This window comes from Phoca vitulina, unplaced genomic scaffold (assembly GCF_004348235.1).
Source record: "Phoca vitulina isolate PV1807 unplaced genomic scaffold, GSC_HSeal_1.0 scaffold11, whole genome shotgun sequence".
Classification (NCBI taxonomy): domain Eukaryota; kingdom Metazoa; phylum Chordata; class Mammalia; order Carnivora; family Phocidae; genus Phoca; species Phoca vitulina.
Genome location: NW_022589714.1, coordinates 19,809,995 through 19,830,168, shown reverse-complemented (window position 1 = coordinate 19,830,168; position 20,174 = coordinate 19,809,995). Strand labels below are relative to the sequence as shown.

General features: G+C 34.5%; 1 protein-coding gene across 4 annotated transcripts in view; it reads left to right on the top strand.

The window, feature by feature from the left end:
* ADGRB3 (adhesion G protein-coupled receptor B3) overlaps positions 1-20,174 on the top strand; it is a 708,772-nt gene that overhangs the window by 284,726 nt on the left and 403,872 nt on the right. For all 4 annotated transcript variants that reach the window (XM_032409546.1, XM_032409548.1, XM_032409550.1 and 1 more), the window contains 2 exons: positions 2,309-2,470; positions 8,367-8,531. In XM_032409546.1, coding sequence (XP_032265437.1) covers positions 2,309-2,470; positions 8,367-8,531 — 327 coding nt within the window. The remainder of the gene's footprint in view (positions 1-2,308; positions 2,471-8,366; positions 8,532-20,174) is intronic.

Genomic DNA, 20,174 nt, shown 5'->3' with positions numbered 1-20,174 from the left:
ATTTATTTTGTTTTTGATCAACAAAATGAACCATAAATTTGAGCCAGTGAAGAAGGCCAATTCTGAGCACTAATTATCAATCTCTTAGGATCTATGCATCACTGCTTAGCCTGTTGAACATCATTACAGTATACATTCAGAAGCAACCCAGATTTTTAAATATTTGTGCAGAAATACATTTAAAAATAGATCTTGATCCTGATTCATTACTCAATTTAATAAAAACATTTTTAATGCCATCATAACAATGCAAAGGTAAGAGAAGGACTGCTTTTGTGGAAAAATATAACACTTTTATGCATAACCTTTATCATTTTTATAGAATTTACATTGTTCAAGGTTTTCTAGCTCTTAATAACATACAACCATAATATTTCTACTTCACTTACTCTCATCACAACAAGGGTTGAAATATCAAAAGAAAAAGCTTTGCATTATATTTTTCCTAACTTTATGCTTAAATTCTTCATCCCTAAATGTATATGTTCATATATACATATATGTGTGGATATTTTTTTGACCATTGCCATATTATTGGGTTCTAGAATAATGATTTTTAATTTTTAGAGTATTCTTTAATATAAAAGAACAAATTATGTGACCTGCCTTTAAATGTAATTCAAATGGTTATCCAATAACATTTTTATGAAGTACTTAAATATAAATTGGTGAAGGCAAAAAGACTAAAATAATCAAGGGAAATCTATAGAGGACTTTCAGGACAAACACTGATCCAACACTGAAAAAAAGTCCTATTTAATGTAATACATCATCCCAGTAACCACTGTCTGTGCCCTTATGATATGTATCTAGTCATAAATGCCTTATAATCTATGCCTCTGGGTGCATAATGCATCCCAATATAAGACCAGATCTTTATAATGGTGCAACCCAAATTGTGGTTGGTGGACCTATGCTTATCTGTGAACTACTTTTTATGGGCCCCTGAGGAGATAAGAAGCTTATACCAGAAAATAAATTCAACTACTTTATCAAGCACATGTTTTATTTCAGCTAACTTTTTTGTTTGTTTGTTTGGAAAAAAGAAATTCTCAGTGAAGAAATCAGCAAATTGAGTTATATTCTGGTTCAACCTCCTTCTGTCCTGGAGTACCAGCCTATGGACCAGCTGTCTTGGTAGCCCTGCAAGTAATGTCTAAGTCATTTACTAACCTTTCAAAAGAAAAAAAAAAGATGGGCAAATAGATCATCATATTCTTTTTTTTGAATTCCGTTTCAAAGGCAAATTCTAAACAGAACTTACATAATATAAATTGTTCCTTGGTTTATATAATCAGTGATGCAAAGTATTCAGAAACAATTCACCTGCAAACCTTTCCCACAACCAAATAACTAACTTAAGTTCTTCCTGCCAGCAGGTAAATGCCCCAATTCTGTATTTAGGGAAAAGCAACTGCAAGTTTTCAAATCAGTTTTAAAAATCTATCCTGAACATGATGTCAGAATAGAATCAGAAGTCCATTGTGATGGTCTTAGAAATTCTTGACTTTAAGTCTTTTTGGTACATGACTTAGATAATAATAGAAACCAGACGTAATTTTAGTGTGATGCTTACTCTGTGACAATTAATGGAATTCAGACATTCCTTGGCTTTTTAGGGCCTTATTTTGAATAAATTAATAGAAAACATAGAGAAATTTTCCTTCATTTTGAGTAAAATTCACTCTTCTAGATCATGAAGAAAATTCTGAGCAGGTTTTTAAACAAATTATCACAAAATAAATAGCTGTCATAGGATGAAAAAGTTAAGAACTGCACTAGGAATAAATTATAAATAAGTGACAGTGTTTAACACTATAAAAATTAGATATGCCCAAACTCCCAGGGCTCCACCTCATCCAGCATGAGAAAGGAGGCTACACAATAAAGGATTAGGGAAGAATCCATCGATATATTCCTGCTCACCAAAGCCAGAGTAAGTTTAGCAATACATTTTGCTTCCTCTCCCATCCAAAGGACAAAGCCTCAGATTGGCTTGAAGAGAATCCCTTCAGCAATCATTGTTGTTGATAAATGCTGCCTGGTCCCTTCATAGTGTCTATAGTACAGTGTCTTTGTGAAGAGTAGTTTTGCTAACAAGGTTATAACCAACTTGGATCTCGCACCAGTGTCATATGTATCTCCCTTTAAATGTATTTTTCTCTGAAATGTTTTCTTGTGCCTTTTGATGTAATGTCATATTTTTACATTTAAATTATCTTGCATGTCATAACGTCAGTTTGGTATGATGCTTAGCAGATGAATATTCAAAGCAGTATTTCATGTTTATTTGTTGTCTTGCACACAGGTGAATCTGGTGTGGAAGAGTGGTCCCAGTGGAGCACGTGCTCAGTTACTTGTGGTCAAGGGTCGCAGGTGCGAACCAGAACTTGTGTATCACCTTACGGGACACACTGCAGCGGCCCATTAAGAGAATCAAGGGTTTGCAATAACACTGCCCTCTGTCCAGGTAGTGTTAGCAGCACTACAACTGTGGATGTTATTGAATTGTGTCATGCTACGCATTTGGAAAGATTTGTTATTTTCATATGAAATGGGTAGAGACATTTTAATTAAAGTGGATAAGTTTAACTCATTTTCAACAGTGAAATTTTGTCATATATGGGATGATTTCTGCTCTCAGAGCAGTCAGGAAATTACATAAGTGACTCCCCTAATGAATTTTCTTGAGAAATTTCTGTATCTGCTTCTAATAATATTTATGATTATAACAACTTTCCTTATTTCAGGTGGCAAAACGTCCAACTGAACGTTTGAGGAAACGTAACCTTGCAGACATACTGGAAATGTGATCTGTACTCATTGTTTAAGGCAGCGGTTGATGCAGTCTTTAGTCAGTTGTTTTACTTACTTATCAAAGAAAGTAGTTCCCCTGACCAAAGGACATTCTGTTAATTTATTTCATTCAAGTGACTATCCTCATCCGAGCCATCCAGTGCATTGTAAACTTTAAAGTCATTAATGGAGAAAAAATCTTCAATGTTAAATGGAGCACAGCCCCGTATCTTGCCCGGGTAGGGTGAGATTTTCCGGCTGTCATCATTTTGTTCTCATTGGAGGCCTGCATGCATATTACAGGCATTTCTCCTTAAGTTACTGATTTTCATGTAAAAAGGAGTACTAAAAGGAATTTGGGCTTTCTTTCAAGAAGTCTAAAGCATATGATATTGTGTATCTCCAGGTTTATATTTTTGTTCAACTATTTGGTGGATGGGTGATACAAACTTATTGACCATTGCCGTTGACACTGGACTTGCATCCACCAGGGGCCTCCAAAAGGGGGCAGGCATAAGGAGAGGGATTGGCACTGCAGCAGCTTTTCGTCTGCTAAATTGTGCGTAAAAGTTTTCTGATGATTTCCATTTCCAGAGATGGCTGATTTTGCAATTGCTAAAAGTAAGAGTAGAGAGTGGGTGGCATGGGGGAAGGGCAGGGATAATCCCAATTTACCAGCAGAATGAGCAAGGGCAACCCATTAAAAGACAGTGTGGAGGAGTTGTTTAATGGGTACAGGGTTTTGATTTGCAAAATGAGTAAGTTCTGGAGACCTGTTTTACAACAATGGGAATATATTTAACACTACTGAATTGTACACTTAAAATAGTCTAGATGATAAGTTTTCTGTTATGTATTTTTTATCACAATAAAAGAAAAGACAATCTGGAAGTAACAAAAGGGAAAGGAAGTGGTGGGCAGAATGTGGAGGAGAGCTGATGCATGAGATGGGAAATCCCTTTATAATGGAATTGGGAGATACAGAGCAGCAGATTAAGGTAAAAGTAAAAGCTAAACAGGGCAGAAAACTATGAGGAAGGGAAGACAGAATTAGCAGGAAGCAGCAATAATTTCCACTGAAAGCAAGAAAAATCAAGTCAGTGTGAGTCAGTGGGAATTAAACTAGATGAGAAGGAACATCAAGTGAAAAAAAAAAAAAAATCAGAGGGAAAAAGTGCTTACAGAGGTCTTGGAAGGGGAGGACAATGAAAAAAGATGACAAAACCAGCGGTTAGAGAGCAAGCAGACTCTAGGTCTGTTAGGCAAGAGAAAATGAGCTGAAAGTTTTCTGAATTACCAAATTTCTAAATTTTGTAGCTAAAATTGCCTCATGAGTAAATGGTTGTGGATTTCCAGCTGGGTGTGGGGAGAGTACATTGTCTCATATTTAAAGCTGGCCCTTGGTTACAATATCAAGCTTCCTATCCTGGGCAATGAGAAAAGTGTCAATAGAGAAGTAAGCTGTGCTTGAAATATACATTTATCTTGTCAGCATCCTTCTGAAAAATCAAGTTCCCTTCAACATACACGGGTAGAATCTAATGGCAAATGGATCCCCAAGTGGAAGTCTGAGAGGGTGCTGAAGTGTTCCCTGCAATCCTCCGTTCAGTCCTTACATTCCAGCCACTTGTTACGCACATTCGTATGGTTGACATATGGAAACCTCCATCTTTCTGCCAGAGACTGCTGATTAATCCCTTCACTGGGCAAGGAGAGCATCTGTAGTGGGACCAGAGTGCTCTCCCTTTCACTCTGTGTCTGACGTTTAGAAAACTGAATAATATTGTGATTGTGAAGTTTGTCCTCAATTTCTTAAACCTCCTACCATTATACCTACTGAAGAAATACACACTAATCATGAGTTCCTCTTGACCTTCGTATACTATAGGTTTGTCTTTCTAAATTTGGTTAAATAGTACTGACGATAAGAAAAAATGTGTCTTTTAATCATTGTTATAGTTCAGATGTTGAATTTAAGAGAATGGAGAGTTTTGTTGATTTCTTTTTAATTTTCTAAAACCGAACACTAATTTAGCAACTTTGTTATTTTAAAAAATGTAGAATAAATATTTCACTATAGGAAGTTGGGATATCTTTTAGATGGTTATTGTATTCGTTATGAAATACTTTGTGTTCAATATTTTGTTCAGTTACTTGCCATGCTGATAAATATGTACTTTTTTTGATATAATATATCATGAAAACAGTAACCAAAAGTGAATTAAAAAACTTAAATAGTACCTAAACAGTGTAAATATCTTTCTAAAATAATACTTTAAATTCCCAAGAAGAAAATTAGCTCAGAAATCAATAACCTAGTTGTCACACTGTGGATATTCAAGTGTGTTTGGCATTTAATTAATGAAAATGACACAAGGACAAAATGAATGTCAAAGCCACTTTCCATAAAATATATGGAATGATAGAATTTGAGCTTATATTTATTTACCCTAGTAAAGCCTAGTCAATATTGTTATAAATTAGTTGCCTTTCACCCGTATTATTCTAATTTCAAAAGAAGGGTTTTCTTAATTAAATTGCATAATAATGTGTTACTTCTAATATGGATCCTAAGACATCCAGCCTTTTGCAAATTGTTACTTTGATATTATAGTCTCTTCAAAAATTCTTATTACTCAGAGCAGAAAATGATAGGGTTAAATAGCAATTAAACTGAGAAAGTAGAGAGCTACATTAAATTGTGTATTTACTGTCCTGGTTTCTGACTTACAGTTTTATGATCTCTTCCAGGGTTTCTCAACCTCGGTACTATTGACATTTTGACATGGATAAATCTTTGTTGTGGGAGGCTGGCCTGAGCATTCTTGGATGCCAGTAGCATCCCTCCTTCCCCTGAGCTGTGAAAATCAAAAATTTCTCTGGACATTGCCAAATGTCCTCTGCGGGGCAAAATTGCCCCTGGTTGAGAACCACTGGTCTACTCTATATGTCTTCTAATCCTTTAGAAGTTGAATTGGGCTAAGGAATGGTTTCGATTTTTTTTTTTTTAATAAATGTCACAGTATCCACATTTATATATTTCTTAAGAAAAAAACCTTTCACTTAAAGGAGTTATTTTATACATCCCAATGTAAATTATAAGGTAATTTGTATGCTTATTTCAAAATCTGGTAGTAACATAATTTGTATATTGTGTATTCCTCATTTCATCTTTAGACAGCACAGAGTAGGGATGTGGTACTATAGCTAGTGTCTAAGTAAAGAAGAAAACTATAAAAGTGGATTAATTTGATTTGTTTTTTGGTTTTATTAGGCACATTTTCCAAATGAACTAGATTATTTACAGATTTTCATACTTTACTGAAAGGTAAAAGAATTTATATAAAATTTGCTGCTAAAGTAAAAATATCTTTATTCTTTAACATAAATCTTATGAATAGCATCTATAAAATTATAAGATGTTTTATAGTTTCCAACTAATTCAATAATATCTAAAATAAAATATTATTAATAATTTTGTTTCTTTTTCAAAAAAAGGAGTTGTTTTTTTTTTTAAATGATGTGGAGGAGGCATGAAATTTCACCATGGAACAATAGAGTGTTAAAAAGTAGGGAGTAACATACTTTTCAGAGGACTCCAGGTTCATGATTTAACTAAACTGTCAAGATTAATCAACACTTCTTTGAGATTAATAGAGAAAAATCTGCCAATTTAGCAGCCTTTTTTCAGGCTTTGTTCAAAGAATACAGAGCAGTGTGATTTGATTGAGGAGAAAATTAACAGAACCAGCCATATGAATGCAATATAGTCTTTTAACACTTTATATAGACAACAGGGGAAGAAAAGTTTGTTTTTAAATGGAGAAATTTTGGTAATTAAAAATAAATGCAAAAATTAAAGATATGTGTTTTATATGACAAAATACATTCATATATAATATTTTAAAAATATTTTGCTGTCATTGATCATATATACCTATATGTAAATATAGGTATGTGCATATTTTCTTTTCCTTAGAGTTAAATACAGACTCATTATTTAATCTTATGCCAATAGATACAAAGTGGCTTTGGTTTTCCAAACTTAAATGAGAAAAATATAAACATATTAATTTCTTTCACTCTCTTACTTTTTTTCTATGTAATATTTTAAAAATATATTTTCCAGCAACTTTCTCAGAAACTTGAAGAATTTTTCACTGAGTATTACACAAATTTGGCTAACTTTTTCAATATTTCAATATATTTTCACAACCAGCTGGGGCAAATCAATAGCATAAATAGAAGAAAATGGGGTGTCTCATAATTAAGGTATCATATACGTGTTTTTAAAGAAACAACTTGGTTTGCATATACATGCAAAACATTCTAGATATACTGTATTTACTCGCATAACTCCTCTGACACTTAATATGGATTCTGCTTACCCCTACCTATGTCAAGGAGAAAGTGAAATCTTTTTCATCATCCATTCTAAATTTCTACTCCCCCTCCTCATTCTAGTGGGTGTCCTATCAGACTTCTGCTCATGAACCTCTAAAAGCATATGAAGACCAGAGGTTCAACATCAAGACAGGAGCTTTTGTGCCAAAGAGCACATTTTGCCCAGCTTCTTTTTATTTGTATTATCCACGGAGTGCTATTCCTTACTATCCCAAATATTAAAATTTGGGATGAGATTGGTGATTGATTGTGGCAAAGAAGGGATCTAAACTTTGAACTCTAATGGGCTTTATGCAAAAGATGTCAATATGTATTCACATGGCTTTTATGGAGGAAGACAAATTATGTTAATATTTCTGATTAGTTTGAATCCATCGTAATGGCATAATTGAAGTATTGGCATATGTATACTTATGTTAGGAGTAATCCTAATTAGATCATTTGCTTTCTCTAAAAACATTTATTTATTAGGAGGATTTCCAGTGCATCAAGTTATTGCAAGAAGAAAGAAATCTTCATATTTGCCACTCATTTTAAAAGAGGGCAAAGAGGAGAATTTTATGCGAGTAGATAGAGTTTTTGAAATTTTCGTCTTATTCAAAGACAGTGACTTTGAACACCCATATGTTTTAAATGGCAAAAATATATTTATTTTCTAAAATGTGAAGTTAATAAGCTATTTAAAATATGGACCATTAACTTTCAGATTTTTTTTTTATTTTTTTACATCAAAGTCATTAGTCCTGAAATTTTAAGAATTATGTTGGCCCTTATATATTTAAATGCAAATTTAACTCTAGAAGATCATATCTGTTATAAGAAATTTAGTTTTCTATACTACCTTTTAAGTTTATATTATTTTTATTTAAAAATAAATCATGACTATTTTACTGTGAGGAAGAGAGGTGCATTTCCATTAAAAAAGAAAACATTTAAAGTTTATGACAACTGTTCTAATACAGAAAAAAAGTACATGTCATTTTGTGTCATTTTAATAAATTTTCAAATTAACCTTTGAATTTTTTTGGCAAATAAGAATGTTAACTGAGCTTTTAAAATATCTTCATACTGTCTATTTGATGATTTTTTTTCTTTATAATTAAGAAAAAGAATCTTTGACTTTACCTCTCTGCTTTTGTTGTTGAAGCTTCTTTGCTTTATTACAGTACATGGAGTTTGGGAGGAGTGGTCACCATGGAGTTTATGTTCATTTACATGTGGTCGAGGCCAAAGAACAAGAACAAGGTCATGCACACCTCCTCAGTATGGAGGAAGGCCGTGTGAAGGACCTGAAACACATCATAAGCCTTGTAATATTGCTCTGTGCCCAGGTGAGCATATTCTGCATTTGGTGAACTTTGTATTTGTGTCCTTTATATGTGGTCCCTGGTATACGTAGGAAATATTACGAGTACAACCTTTATTCAGTCACACTGGAAAATGTGTCCTTTGGTTACTATTTCTTGCTTAAAACTGGGTACTTTCCTTGATTCTATCATATGCAATGGTTTATGATATTTCCTTGACTGAGTACCAAAGCTCACCTTTCTTTGGTTTCTATAAATATGTATATTAATTCTTTCCACTAAGATTTTATCTATACTCAGTTTTCCCTCCTGGAAGAATTATAAGGAGCCCCAAAGACTGAAGATTGACTATTGCCTTGATACTCTAACTAGAGAAACTGTTTTAGAGTCAGTCTTCTGATGTCATTGTCTCACACTCATTCAGTTACGGAGGGGATTCACCACTGATCATGTATGGAAATGATAGATATTTGTAAGGAATACAGACTTTATAGATTCACTCTTAGATGCATAAGATGGTTAGCTCATAAATGACATATAACTTCATGTGATTATGAAGACTATGGTCTGTTCGTAGAGTATATTTGTAATCCTAAATTTTAGTTTCCTTTAAAATGTTTCAATGCTATTTTACCTGAACTTGATAACTTCACACATTGTTACAGAGAGAAGTCTTTATAATGCTGTTATTTAGGTTGTTGAAACATTCAAACATAAAACAAATACCTAAGAAATGAAAAAGACTGATCTTATTCAAGGGGCTTGCAACTTATGAGAGAAAATACACACATGGAAATGATAGAATCTCCCAGGAACTAGCCAAGGCACATTCTAGAGGTAGAGATAGACATGAGTGGGAAATGGCAAAGGCTAGAATGGCAAAGACCAGTATAAGTAACCGTTAATCTACTCCTTGGGAGACTTTTTCACTGGCCCATTCTGCATGCAAGCAACATAGCTGAGATCCTGGCAATGTGCTCCAAACATGTTATCCAGCTCACATTCAGTCCCATTTGTACTCTCAATTCCCCAAGGTAATATCTTATGTCATGAAGCAATGATTTAGTTTCTCTGGAAATTTTAAGTATCTAAAACATCTTGAGACTGTGAAAATCCCCCAAAATGTAGATAAGCAACAGTCATCTCACGAGCTTGTTCCCTTTTACTTTGGAGAAAGACTACTAGGTTCCTATATCAGGAATATACTTTTAAAGATGTAGTAGTTATATTTACTCCTAGAATTTTATAAATTCTATTAATTATGACTATAACTTGTATAATTCAATATTCATGTAATTATGAATATTAGGGAGTCAAAATTATGATTCCTTATTTGCAAATCACTCCCAGAAAATCTATTTATGAAGTCAATTATGTTCTGTTATTTCTATCTCTCTATAAACATACAGACAAGCACATAGACACACACACATATATATATTAATGTCCTGTCTTTTTTACAAAGATTTGGGCAAGCTTATACAAATTTTAGAGTTTTTTTAACTGCTGAGCTGTGACATTTACAGAGAGTCAAATATAGTTCATTCTTATTTGTCCGTGGAATGTGAAAAAATAGATAATGTGGGGAAAGGAGAAAAATAATAGCTAACTATAGAATCTCTTTTAATATGTTAGTTTTTATTGCTTCTTTTATCTCGGCTAATCCCCATTGGTATAAAGATAAGAATGGCACTGATCAGTTAAAATGTTATCAACCATGTTTCTCGTAGTCTACTTTCCATGAACTTTCTAGGAGTAAAATGCTTGGGAATCAAGAGATAGGGATGCGAAGTTGTTAGAATTCAGATAAAACTCATTTTTCTAAGTTGATATAATTGTTGTTTTATCACTGAAGTAGTAACCACATGTGTTTTCAAGCTAGTTGTGTTTTACAGTATTACGCTGTCATTGGAATCACTCTAAGACCGTTAAACTTAGGTCTTTCTTTTGTGTAGGTCTTTCTTTAATTTTGGAAATTTATGCTTATATTATTTGTAAAACTGGCCTAGCTCATATTCTCTCATAGATGAGCATTATGGATATATATTGGGTACTTAATTATATGTTGTTTCTGACTGTTATTTCCATTCTTGAATTTAGTTGTATCACAAAAGATATAAAACTCTTACCATGTTGTATCCCAATTTCCTTACTATTTCAAAGGGAATTCTAATGGCTATGATTTAAAAAAATAAAGAAAGGTTTTATACTTTACCAAACATTTTGACATTATGCTTTTGAAATATGTAAGATTTATTTGGTGCAAACATTTGGAATTCTCCTTAAAACTAACAGTCTTATAGCTAAACTCAGGTGCCTTCACTATATATAAAAGCATCATCATGTGTCGACAAGATGTAAGATACTACTGAGAAGAATATATAGTCCCTGATCTCAAGAAATTTGTAATCTCTTCAGAGGATTTAGACATAAGCATGTAAAAAGTTGAATGCAGTTCTGATAAACACATATAGACACTCCATTTCAGTGAGTGGGGATAATTTGAGAACTCAGTGATTTCAGCCTACATTTCTTGTAGCCATCCAACCTGCGATCTCGGAGACATCATCTTAAGGTATAAAAATGTGATAGGCAGTATATCAGTAATGAAAAAAACGGGCCAAGACCTATACACTTGGTTCCCCTTGGCTGGTCTGATTGTCAGGTGGAGACCAGAGGAGAACAGAAGAAACAATTGACAACAAATTTGGTCTCAACTCACCAACTTTGCAAGCTCTGACCATGAGCCTTGTGGTAATGGGCAGTGATATTTTAGTGTGGGATCATGTTGGAACAGCAGAACAGCATCCAGCATCATACTTTTAAGAAATACATATAACCACCGTAATGAAATGGATGCTACGTAGGACTGATAGGTATTGTTCACATCAAATAATGAAATGTTTTATTTATGCAAATTTGACATCAACTTAAGAGTAGATGACATCCTACTTTCATCATGTACTTTCCTTCGTCATGTCCAACTTTCTCTCACTTCTTTTGAGGTGAGAGAAAGCTATCTGCCTGGGATCCATATAAGGAGAGAGGAAAGAAAGGAAAGGGTAGATAGGTATTTCCTAGTATGAGTTATCAGTTCCTAATGTGTATCATGTCTAAGAACCGATACCAGTGTTGATGGAGGGAGGTGGGCGAGAGATATAGAGCAACATGAGGGATCCACTATGACTCATTCACTAATTATAAACATAATGTTACCCCATTTTCCTCCCTTTCTCATCTATACCAACAATTAAATGTGATATTATGGAAGGGTGTGTGTAGGTATGTGTATGTCCAATGGTCCTGTGGTCTGTTTTTCTTATCTCCCAAAACTTAGAATTTCTGGCAGTCCATGTTTTCTCTTTTCTCTGAACTTTCATTGCAATCCCTAATCAAACATCAAATTCACCATAGTATTAATTAGTATATATGAGGAAATTCTCTTTCATTGCCTGTTTATCTCTCTGTGCAACTTTGTACTAACAGTATCCAATACATTACTATTGAATGGATTTTCCTAATGGACATATCCAAATTTTTAGTTCTCATCCCCCCAAAAAATTACAGGACATTTTCTGGGTATATTTAATAATACATTTATGTGGTGTAGTGGAACTTGGACTTCCACAAGAGAACCCTTATTTAAATTTAGGTATCACCTTTTAATATGTGTGTTCCTCCTCTGTTTCTAATCTCTTCATCTGTAAAATGGGGACAATAGCATACCCACTTCACAGGACTGTGAGAAGACCTTGTGAGATGCTGTAAGGGAGATAACTTGGTAAACAGCAAATGGTGTATAAGTATCAGTATTATTATTATGTCAGCGCCCTATAGCCAAAGTCCATCGGGATGACACTTGTACTTGAGCAAGTTGGATTCGTTACTCTTGGCATTGAGGGAAAATTAACATAGGAAACTGTGGGGCATCTCAGTTAGAGGGTGTTAGAAAGACTTATTAAGGGTTTGGACTTGTTTTGGGTGATTTCAAGGAGGGTTTTAGGAAGTGGAGCTTTGCTCTGGATTTAAGAATGTCTAGATGGGGGAAGAAAATCTATGACTGGGTATTTTAATGAATTATCCAGGAGGAGGGAAAACTTGCTATAATTGGTGAACAAGTGTCAGTCACTCATATTAGCTGAGAGAAGAGAACGTTTGGAATTTTGTGGGTTGTGCTGTGACCGTGTTTCACTTTATCTCACTTTATCACAGTCTCAGAGTGACCTTGTCTGTTGATAATGTTCTCTGTGATGGTCTTAGATCCAACAGGAGACGGCATAGCCTCACTGTGAGCACCAAGCAAGCAGCGAACAGCACTGAGTCTAGCTGTATCAGACCAGTTCCTGGATGTCACCTTAATGGTGACTCCTCGTCTAGGGTGACTTAATCACTTTTCCTGTTTTTGTTTTCAGTGTTTTTTATTTTTATTAATATTCAAATGGAGAAAGAAAAGTGTTAGACATGATGGAATATTTACATTTTCTAGGTAGGCCCTCTCTTAAAATTATATAGATGTATATCCCCAAAATAAAATTGATATAGCCTTTTCCAAAATTAAGTTCTTTAGAGAAAGTAAATCTTAAATTCTTAATTCAAAGCCTCAAGGTTTATAGTAATTTTCTTTGTAGTATGTTACTTTAGAGTAATATATATATATATATATATATATATATATTTTTTTTTTTTTTTTTTTTTTTCCTGCTAGTTGAAAGATGGAAGGAACCAATGATTCAAGTTTGGTCCTCTTTGTTTCAGTTTTGACAGTTCTTATTCTGATACAATTTGTGTAGTAAAGTGCAAATAATATAGAGCATAGGGATAAGTAGTAATTGAGTGACAGATTGAAGACTAAAAGAAATGAAAGAATTATTGACAAATTAGTTTTCATTTATAGGCTGCAATAAATATAAATGAGTTTAATTTAATGATTCAGTGGCAAACACAGTGGTCTGGAATTCAGAAGACACAGATTAATGTTCAGTCCCAATCTTTAATTATCAATATTTACTTAAACAACCTATTCATCTTCTCTGTGCCTCAATTTTCTCATTTATAAAATGGAGCCAGCATCCATTACCCTATCTCAGAGGATTGTTACGTGATTAAAATTAGGTGAAAGAATCTTGAAAAGTAAAAAACAACATAAAGTGGACGATATTTATCATGATTTTTATGATAATATTACTTTAAAAGTAAAGGATTTGGCTGGGACACCTGGGTGGGTCAGCTGGTTAAGCATCTTCCTTCAGCTCAGGTCATGATCCCAGCGTCCTGGGATCAAGTCCCACATCGGGCTCCATTCTCAGCAAAGAGCCTGCTTCTCCCTCTGCCTGCTGCTCCCCCTGCTTGTGCTCTCTCTCTCTCTCTGACAAATAAATAAATAAAAATCTTTAAAAAATAATAAAAGTAAAGGATTTAGAAGAAATAGGTAAAATAAATTCAGGATATTAGGATAGTTTTTGAGCTCTGTTTCTTACAGACAGCCTTAATCATAGACTCAAAGAGATTTGTAGAGGAGGACTTTAAATTTCCCTTCTACCCTTCAAAGACTTCCAGCTAGTTTAAGAATCAAAAACTCAAAGTTTTATTAAGTGTGTACAGAGGCCCAATAATGAAATTGAGACCTAAAGAAATGACCAAGGCAGACAGTTTTTGTACTTTTTAGACAGAGACAATAAATCTGTGAGGAAATGACAGAACAAAGAAAACTTAATTTGGGGAGCTTCAATTAATTAGGAATTCTGAACAGAATTTGGGCCAGGGTAGTAAATTAGAAAAAAGTAACAAGAGTTATTTATATAGCCTTCTAGGCTCTACAGTTCCTATCTCTGGTGATAAGGATGTCCCTTTGTCTCCTAGTACAGGGAGGGTACCTTTCACCTGGGAGATCTGCTTCTTGCTTTCTGGGGACAAGGGGCAGGGGCATAGTATTCTTTTGGCATTGGCTGTTTCTTAAGTAACTTTTATTTAAAATAATCGACATGTCAAAGTGGCACATTTGGGGGTGGCCTGACCTTGGCCCATACAAATTACTTCTGCCTAGTTTATACTAGGGAGAAGTACATATGTAAGGGCTCATGCCAGTCTGTGGGGCTAAGCCACGTCCCACTCATTAGTCCTGCATTTGAGAAATGCATTCCTGTGAATCCAGAACCTCAATAGAGAGATCCTGCCAGGTTGTATTTTTCAGGTATGTTCATAGTCTCTTACAAAACCTGAGAAAAATGAAAGAATCACCCAAGGATAGGTCCTCAGGAACACAGCTGGACCCAAATATCTCTGTTATCTAGAGCAAGGGGCTTCAGTCTCCTGTGGACCTAAAGTTTGATTCCTCAGCAAGTAAGAGAGGGTGATGTGCCCACAGTCTCTCTGCAGGGAACCCTTTCAGTGAGGACAGTGAGCAGGAAGATGCTAAACATTTGCCTGACCTTGGTTCAAAAGTCTCTGGTTGTCTCTGCATGAGAATGTTATAATTTGAAACTCAAATGCTACCTCATTAACCTGTTCTTTAATTAATTTGCAATTTATCTTCTTAACCTTCTGGTCTATTGTATAGCAATTGTATTCACTTTGTGTCATTTCAGATTTTTACCGTTGTTCTGGTGATCTTCTAGTGTTTATGAATTTTTAAAAAACTGTATTTTTATTAATCTTGGTTGCTTTCTTTTATTATGTTTTTATGCAAACTTTGTCTTAACTTACTTCCCAACTATTTTTTATTCTTCTTAGCCTTACCTTAATAACTTGCTTCTATTTTTAATTCTAATTTTTAAATGATATTTCATTTTTATTTTTCCCCTTTTGTGATTTATTTTAAAATGGCAAATGGGAACCAGGTTTATGCTCTCCAGCACATGCCCAAAGCAAGAGGTTGGCTTTTGATATTTCAGTGTTATACCGTCAAGAGGTCTTTCCAGTTCCTGAATAACTCCCAACTCAATAAAAATCTGTGCTTTCCAAATTTGCCATCACTAAATCAGATAGTTTCATACCACAGGACAGAATTCTTCTCCCCAAACTCCTCCCTATAGATAGCTTCATCAATCAGCAATAACCAACCCAAAAGAGTTGCCAAAATGATAGTTTTATTATCCAAAATATTCATGGCTTTATCTTGTGGTTGTTGTTCTCCAACCTAATCTATATTGTCACCAGTTATTGGTAAAGATGTGAAAATTGACTGAAACATGATATTTTCATTAAAATGTATCACAGAATTTAATTTGGCCTCTGTACATGGCAGACAGGTGAACACAATTGTAACTCTCTATGTATGGCAGGAGGAAGTTCATATAACAAAGTAAACCCCAGGAATCTAGCAATTTAGCGTTCACAATTTTAATTATTCTGGATCCAGAAAATCTAGTAATGTGTCACATTGCTGAAGGGAAACTTTAACTGTCCGCAGGGTGACACTGTGGTATAAGGAAACACATTGCATGATGGTAAGACAGGCTGATCTCTCAGCATTCTCCTGGCTTCAAAACACAGCCTTATTATTCTTTATTCTTAGTCACCTTTGTAAGATGGTTCATAAAGTAATAGGCATTTGGAGTTTCTAAATTGAAAAATGACACTATAAAAAAATCCAACTGCAAATGCTTATGATGGAAATGAAGAGAAATTGAAAAAGTCTAAGAACCTGTTAAATCTTAACCTAGCTGCATATTATAGAAGAAATTATGTACTTTAATGCAATATTTACCAAACAGCACTCCAAAAAGGGGGTTGAAAAAAAGGAAAAGAAAGGAGGGATGATTACATTTCAAATACATTTGGGAGGCACAGTTTCAAACAAAGTTAATTTAATGTAGGACTCCCTGCATTTTGATTATAATGGTATCATAAATTCAACATGTTCAAAATAGACAGTTTGATTTCAGGGCTATATACCCCCTGACCTGTTTGAATCCTAGTCTAACCCAGTTCAGTAAAAGGGTCCACCGTTGACCCTTTTAGTAAGCCAGAAATCTAGAAGTCATCCTTGATTCTCTGATTTTCTATATCCCACTACCAACCTGTCAGCTCTACGTCTAGAAAATATCACAAATTCATCCCCTTCTCTCTATCTCGACGGATGATACTGTAATCTAAGCCACTATCACCTCTGTCTGGGCTACCATATAGTCCCCTAACATCTTACAGTACTGATCCTTGCTCCTGTACAATACATTCTAATCACAACTGCAAAATTAAGTGTTAAAGTAGAAATTCTGTCACATCACGTCCCTACTTTGAAATCCTCTCATAGCTTCTGATCTTACTTGGTCACACAGGCTACAGGGCCCTATGGATTTGGCTTCTGCACACTATTGAACCCGTCTCCTGCCACTCCCCACCCCCCTTCTTGTGATCCCCACAAGCCCCAGCCTTTTCTCTTCTCTGGAATACACAAAACTTTCTTGACCTCAGGACTTGGCTCTTGTGTAGAGGTTTTCGCAGATCCTCACATTTCTGGCTCCTGTTAGTGACTCAGGACTCCGCTCTAATGTGTTTTTTTCTGAGAGGCATGGCTGAGCATCCCCTGTCACATTGCTCTCTTTCCTCACATTGTCCTTATCACACTTCTGGCTGAAACTCTCTTGTTCATTCATTTATTTACTTGTTTATCATCTGTCTCCACAACCCCCTCAGAGTACATGTTCCATGAGAACAGAGCTTGGTGGGCCTTTATCACCACAGTTTCCCAGAGTCTAGTAGAGTTCCAGTGTAGCTTCTTTGTACATCTTTACCAATGAGTTCATTAGAAGACTCCAAGAAGAGGTTTGGAGTGTTTCCATTTTCCCAAATTATTGGTAAGACTTTTCTGACCAAATGACAAGATGTTAATGATCTTTCAATAGGAACACAGGTTTAGAAAGAAAGCTTTGAAGTATTTTCAAATTTTGGAGTTTGCAATGATTCTGGGGTATATCTCTTACAATGCTGAAAGTCTGTGATATACAGGGGTGGGGGGATGGTAGGGAGAGGGTTGATTTTCTCTGTTGTCTCCATCCTCAACCAAGTGGAAAGCAAACCTGAATGCAAGGGTTGAAGGATTCCCAGTTAACCATCAGGTAAAAACAAACAAAAAAGGAGTCCCTTCATTTCTTGTAGTACTTAGATAAATGGTTTTAAAAATATATATTAAATAGATCATATGATGAATGGTTTTTATTTTTAAACATCTCAACATTTATACCTGAAATATAATGCATATGTCCTTCTTGGAAATGCTTAAATGTCTAAAACAGAACTCTTAATTTCCACTTCTCAAAAATCCTCCACTTTTTCCCAATTCAGTAAAATAACATAACCATTTTTGAAAGGTCTTAGGGCTGATGTCCCTAAAAATAACACAATTAGTGATTTTTTTTTTTTAATTCTAGGATATTAAACCGAAAAAAAAAAAAAATAAAACAATGTCCCACATTTGGCACTAAAAGACATTCTTTCTGTTGTCTAATGCTTTAAATTAAATTGACATATCTGTCTGGTTCTAACTTCTCAATTTTCCATTTTCCCAGTAACTTTGACTTATCCCTCTGAAGGAATATTGGGTTTTCCTCTTTTTCCTCAGTTACTTTGTCAAATCAAGTCTTTCATAATGGTGCAGTTAATGTTTAATAAAAGGAACTTCTAGTTCTCAGTGTAAAATAGAATACCAAAAACATCCACTTGATATGTCTTCAATTTCATTGCTGTATCTTTTCTGTAACTAACTTTATAAACTGTATATATCTAAAATACATGTTTTGTTGATGTTTATGGTAATGATGAACCTCAAAAGGTCCCTGAAATGTCTAATGTTAACTCAGTCTTGAACTTTAATCAAATCATAAAATGTATACCTTAGCAGAAAGGACTGAACAACTAATACTACAAATGTATGAATTTAAAATGTTATTTTTATTTATTTATTTATTTTACTAATGGTGATGCAAAGTCTTCTTTCAGGAAAAGCCTATGGAGCAAAACACTTCACAAATATTCTCATTTTTCCTAATCTCTTTTCAGCAAGGTCTTTTCTTATTCCTCACCGATAATACAACACCCTGCCAAATTATCTTCTCTCTGATTTCCACATTTGACTTGCTCATTCCTGACTCCACATCTTAGCTGGAAAGACTTATCCTCTCTTCTTTGCCAGTGAGTCTGTAACTGTTACATTCATTTAAAAAATTAAAAAAAAAAATCTACAAGTTTACCTCAAACCAGAATTCTCAAGGACATCACATATTCCTTTATTCTAGTCACTTAGCATTGAATCAGGTTGAAATCACCTAATTCATCTTTGTTTATGTGTTGCTTTCTGAATGTTTTCAAAAATTTGAATATCTGTACATTCTTTTGCCAATAGATGGTAAGGTGCAGGCATGAATCTTATTTTTTTTAATTCTTCTAAGAATGTCTAGGATAGTAAGAGTTCATAATGCAAGCTCAGTAAGTATTATCTTTGAAAGGCAAAGTTCTGAAATGAAAAATGCACTCATCTTCAAAGCCAAGCTAGAGAAGAAATGGATAATTTATAGCATTCCATTTATTCACTAGTCTTTTCTTGTTTGTCTAGCGAATGGACTACATAGCCAATAAGATTGTAGCAGGTACTTTTAATAAAGTGAAATGCTAAAATTACATGAATGGAATGATTAAATTGGCATTTTGTGATTTTTAATCTCACAAAGGGTTTATTAAGTACAGCCAGATACCTATTAAACAATCTTCTTTTTAAATAGCTACCTGCAAGGCCTGAAATTAGGTTGACAGCACTTACACATATTCTGCCAAGCTTTTTCATTTCTTTAGATGGGTGGATAGGTTTTCACAGCAGTATTATCTTATGTTGGAACTTTGGATTTATGGTGAATTCTCTTTTACTGTAATGAAACTAAGAACCATGGAATGATATGAGAAAAAGTAGACAGTCATATATGAGTGCATTTATAACACTTATATTCTAGTTTATGCATTCTAAATTGAGTAAATATTTTTGCCCGATTCCTTTGCATACTTGCATTTTGTGGCCTATGGGATTATGCCTTTGTGAATGCTGTCTCCTTTGTCTAAATTATCCAAATCTCACCATATTAATCTAACATAATCACCCTAAGTAGTTGTGATCCATCCTCTGAAAGCCTTCATGTGCCATATTAGGATGTTACTGCTTTTAACCCTTTATTTACTTATTTGTGTGCATGATGTAATTCTCCTCCTAAATTGCAAGATTTTTGAGGGTGGGATTCATATTCTTTTAATTTCTGTATTTCTTATAACATCTATCACATTATTCCTCATTATTCTGCAAGGCTTGTCTGAAACTTCACTTTGTCAAAGAAGACTCCCCAGGCCCTCCAAGTTCTTAGTGTCTTGAAATTATCCTTTGAAGCAATACTATATAATTAATTTATTTAACATGTAATTAACTGCTTAATTCATTATAGGGGTTCCTTTAAAACGTGAGCTCTATGAGGTATTGATCAGTTATTTATTTCATTCACTGCTCTGTGTACTCCTCACCTAGCCCAAGGTCTTGCATTGTTGAGTAATCAATAAATATTTTGAAGCAATAAGTGGCTCAAAAGAGATACTGGAGGGGCACCTGGGTGGCTCAGTAGTTAAGCGTCTGCCTTTGGCTCAGGTCATGATTCCAGGTCCTGGGATCGAGCCCCGCATCGGGCTCCCTGCTCC